The 5,000-nt window shown below is 50.4% G+C and overlaps 1 protein-coding gene across 1 annotated transcript in view; it reads left to right on the top strand.

Annotated features, from left to right (window-relative positions):
- Positions 1-1,965: 1,965 nt before the first annotated feature.
- LOC311323320 (serine/Arginine-related protein 53-like) overlaps positions 1,966-5,000 on the top strand; it is a gene marked incomplete at its 5' end in the record, with an annotated part of 4,856 nt that continues 1,821 nt past the window's right edge. The window contains 3 exons of the mRNA XM_084455521.1: positions 1,966-1,990; positions 2,126-2,232; positions 4,051-4,164. Coding sequence (XP_084311647.1) covers positions 1,966-1,990; positions 2,126-2,232; positions 4,051-4,164 — 246 coding nt within the window. The remainder of the gene's footprint in view (positions 1,991-2,125; positions 2,233-4,050; positions 4,165-5,000) is intronic.

The following is a 5,000-nucleotide window of genomic DNA, read 5'->3' as shown; positions in this document are numbered from 1 at the left end:
CCCCCCACCTCTCCTCCTCTCCTCCTCCTCCTCTCCTTGTACAGTACATGTTGAAGGGTTCATCCCACATGTCCGTTCATTGTCCTATTCTCCCAAGTGCATATGAATCCCCAAACAGTGAAGGCTGAGTTATATACCTCCTAATGCTCTGGAATGGTCAGTCTGTGTGTGTGTGTGTGTGTGTGTGTGTGTGTGTGTGAGAGAGAGAGAGAGAGAAAGAGAGAGCTTGTGTTGTTTTGCTGCAAACTAAATGAAAACCAGAGCAAATATTCATTTATTCATTAAACAGCAGATCCTGGTAGATGTTATGACGGGGCTTTCTCTGTGGCACTTAATGGATTATATTAACTCCTGCCATTACTGGAGTTGTGTGTGTGTGTTTGTGTGTGTGCGTGTGTGTGTGTGTGTCTTCACATGGCACATACACATGTGTGTATGTGCCCTCACGTGTGCGTACACACACACGCACACACACGCACACACACACACACACACACCTACACACTTGTTATTGTGACCCTACATCTGTGCGTCTCTGGCGTTTGCGAAGCTGCTGCCGTTTCCAAGAGGAGACGCGTGCCACACACACACACGCACACACACGCACACACGCACACACCTCCCAGACTGACAGGCGGAGAGATGGAGGAGTGCAGCGCGGGGTAAACGTGTGCAGGAGGGAGGGATGGATAGTGACTGATCAGGGGGAGATTGACAGCCCTGGAACAACAGCAGCTTTCAGACTCTCTCTCTCTCTCTCTCTCTTCTTCTCTTATTTTACTTCCTGTCGCTAACTTTCCAGACGCTCCTCTCGCTCTCTCCTCCCACGCGGCAGACAAATGGAAACAGTTTTCTTATTGAGACAATATCCTCCATCTCCGCTCAGATGGATTAACTTTATTGGTAACTTGAATTTATCGGTCCCGTTTTAGCCCTTGTCAGACGCAGAACAGGAAGTGGCTCTTCTGTTAGGAGCCCCGGGAGGATGTCAGCTTCGTTTACGTCTGAGGCTTTTTCTCTTTCAGGGTTTTTTTTAGGGTCCGATTCAGCTGTCTGAACGCACTTCACTTACTTTAATACTGTGCTTGGCAGGGACCGTTTAAAATATCTACATTTCAGTGATGAAAAATCATGTGAGACGTACAGTAGCCAAGCGGGTCATTTTCATCTGTAGTTCCCAGTGGGACTGAGACGCTTTGAAAAGTGAATTGAGAAGCATTAGAAACCTACACACAGGGAACAGGAAATCAACATGTCTGTCTGTCTGTCTGTCTGTCTGTCTGTCTGTCTGTCTGTCTGTCTGTCTGTCTGTCTGTCTGTCTGTCTTTCATTGTGTCTGTCTGTCTGTCTGTATGTCTGTCTGTCTGTCTGTCTGTCATTCTGTCTTCCAGCTGTCTGTCTGTCTGTCTGTCTGTCTGTCATTCTGTCTTCCAGCTGTCTGTCTGTCTGTCTGTCTGTCTGTCTGTCTGTCTGTCTGTCTGTCTGTCTGTCTGTCTGTCATTCTGTCTGTCTGTCTGTGTCTGTCTGCCAGCTGTTTGTCTGTGTGTGTGTGTGTGTGTGTGTGTGTGTGTGTGTGTGTGTGTGTGTGGGTGGGTCTGTTGGTGGGTGTGTGTGTGTGTGTGTGTGTGTGTGGGTGGGTCTGTGGGTGTGTGTGTGGGTGTGTGTGTGTGGGTGGGTGGGTCTGTTGGTGTGTGGGTGTGTGTGTGTGTGTGGGTGGGTCTGTTGGTGTGTGTGTGTGTGTGTGTGGGTGGGTCTGTTGGTGTGTGTGTGTGTGTGTGTGTGGGTGGGTCTGTTGGTGTGTGTGTGTGTGTGTGTTTCTGTGGGCTGGTCTGTCTTGTCAGAGTGTTGTCCTCCTCCTAGCCCTGTGCCTGGCTCTGCTCCCCCCAGACAGAGGGAGATGGAGGGAGGCGCTGTCCTAGCAGATGTCACAGGGCATCAGCAGGACACGGGCTCAACCGCTCCTCCATGGAATCTGATCACTTCTTTGGGAGTACGCTTCTTTTGTGAATGTGACAGGGGCCGGGCGACAACCCTTTTAGCGTGTGTGTGTGTGTGTGTGTGTGTGTGAGACCCCCTGCTATGTGTGTGTGTGTGTGTGACCCCCTGCTATGTGTGTGTGTTTCAGAGGGGACCTCCCTGGCAGAACAAGTGAGGAGAATAAAGGCCATCGAGGCCGTTGAGGACGATTCCTTTGTTCCTCAGCCTTTCAAATCATCCAGAGACGTTGTAAAGGTGCGTTGTTCTCTCTCTCTCTCTCTCTCTCTCTGTTTATTGAATCTCTCTCCCGGCGCCCCGTCTGACGGCCCAGACCGAATCAAGCACTTCTGATCTCAGGCGTTTGGTTGGGCTCTCATCTGCCGCCCACGCCCACGCCACGGCAACAAGGAGGGCAGGGACAAAGGGAACAGCGAGGGAGCACGGCCCGTCTCTCTCTCTATCACTCTGTCTCTATCTCTCTATCTATCACTATCTCTCTATCACTCCCTCTCTCTCTCTCTATCACTCTATCTCTCTCTCTCTTTCACTCCCTCTGTCTCTCTCTCTATCTCTCTATCACTCTATCTCTGTCTCTATCACTATCTCTCTATCTCTCTATCACTCCCACTCCCTCTCTCTATCACTCCCTCTCTCTCTCTCTCTCTCTCTCTCTCTCTATCACTCACTTTCTCTGTCTCTCTCTATCACTCTCTCTGTCTCTCTCTATCACTCCCTCTGTCTCTCTATCACTCCCTCTGTCTCTCTCTATCACTCCCTCTGTCTCTCTCTATAACTCCCTCTCTCTATCACTCCATCTGTCTCTCTATCACTCTATCTCTCTATCTCTCTCTCTCTATCACTCCCTCTCTCTCTCTCTATCTCTCTCTCTCTCTCTCTCTCTCTCTATCACTCACTTTCTCTGTCTCTCTCTATCACTCCCTCTGTCTCTCTCTCTATCACTCTCTCTGTCTCTCTATCACTCCCTCTGTCTCTCTATCACTCCCTCTGTCTCTCTCTATCACTCCCTCTCTCTCTCTATCACTCTGTCTCTCTCTATCACTCCCTCTGTCTCTCTATCACTCTATCTCTCTCTCTATCACTCCCTCTGTCTCTCTCTTTATCTCTATATCTCTCTGTCTCTATCACTCCTTCTCTCTATCACTCCCTCTGTCTCTCTCTATCACTCTATCTCTCTCTCACTACCTCTGTCTCTCTCTATCACTCCCTCTGTCTCTCTCTCACTCACTCTCTCTCTATCACTCCCTCTGTCTGTCTCTATCACTCCCTCTCTCTCTCTATCACTCCCACTCCCTCTCTCTATCACTCCCTCTCTCTCTCTCTCTCTCTCTCTCTATCACTCTCACTTTCTCTCTCTCTCTCTTCCTCCCTCCTTTCACCCTGCTTCCTTGTCCCTTTCTCCCTGCTTTCTCAGCCCTTTATTCTGTTCTCTCCCTGCTCCCTGCTACCTGCTCCCTGCTCCCTGCTCCCTGCCCTCTGCCTCGTTCAGTGTCTGGATGTCTCTGTCAGAACCTTGCCTCTACTGCCATCTGCTGGACAGATCCCACACTGCACCCTCATTTTTCTATTGGGAGCGGAGCACTTCCACTGTCTCATCTCGAAGTGAAGTAATTACCTCACTATTAGGTCATGTTATCGGTGGCATGTTTATTTGTATGTTTGTTTATTTGTTTATTTATTTGTTAGCTGGATTATGATTTTCATGAAACTCGGTGGAGGGGTGTAGAATGGGCCAACTTAACCCATTAAACCATTTCCCATTAAAGCATTCATGGGTGGAGGTCAGTGCTCACCAGGTCTAGCTTTAAAATGGGATGTTGTTATAATCCTCTGTCCTCTGTGTGTGTGTGTGTGTGTGTGTGTGCGCGTGTGTGTGTGTGTGTGTGTGTGCGCGTGTGTGTGTGTGTGTGCATGTGTGAGTGTGTGTGTGTGCGTGTGTGTGTGTGTGTGTGTGTGTGTGTGTGCGTGCGTGTGTGCATCTGTGCGCGTGTGTGTGCGTTTGCGTGCGTGCATGTGTGCATCTGTGTGTGTGTGTGTGTGTGTGTGTGTGTCCAGGCGGAGCCCGTGGAGGTGAAGCTGGAGCCTGAGGTGTCAGAAGCCCAGCAGGACCTGGCCTGTCTCCCCACAGCCATCCACTACAACGACACTGACACCCTGGCACATCCCAGCGTGAGTACAGTAGAGTACAGTAGAGTACAGTAGAGCACAGTAGAGTACAGTAGAGAAGGGGGGGGCTAAACTGTAATGTCTGGGAGTTTGAGGGAACCATCCATCTCCTGGCTGGGAAACTCAGTTAGTTCTGACTCATGCAGATCGCACACACACACACACACATCCACACCCACCCCCAAATCCCCCCGTGCCGAGCGCGACAGCCTGATCTATGGCAGCAATATGCCCGTGGCTGAGCCAATCAGGACTAACCATCGCTGTTACCCCCGGCAGCCCACACACACACACACACACGACGCACATGTTGAGTCTAACATACATAGAACACGCCTAGAGAACCATAAAATGCCATGTTACTAACGACACACACACGTGCGTGGTGCAGGGGGGAAGGGGGGGGGGGAGACGGAATGAGGTTTGTGTTATTGCTCATGCATCATTACATCCTTACATCATCACACACCATTACTGCACACACATACACACACACACACACACATCCCCTCCCTTCCACATTCTCATATATTCACTCACCAAGCACAAATCACCTTAAGAGCCCCCACAGTCACCAGCATCACCCCCTCAACAGGTAGGAACACTGGGGAGAGAGAGAGAGAGGGAGAGAGAGAGAGAGAGAGAGAGACGGACAGAGAGAGAGAGAGAGAGAGAGAGAGAGAGAGAGGGGAAGACAGGGAGAGACAGAGAGAGGGAGAAAGACAGACAGACAGACAGACAGACAGACAGACAGAGAGAGAGAGGTGTCAACCTACACGCAGTCCGCCGACCAGTCTCTCTCTCTCTCTCTCTCTCTCTCTCTCTCTCTCTCTCTCTCC

Source organism: Borostomias antarcticus, assembly GCF_949987555.1.
Source record: "Borostomias antarcticus genome assembly, chromosome: 1".
NCBI lineage: Eukaryota > Metazoa > Chordata > Actinopteri > Stomiiformes > Stomiidae > Borostomias > Borostomias antarcticus.
This window is presented reverse-complemented; position numbering and strand designations above follow the sequence as displayed.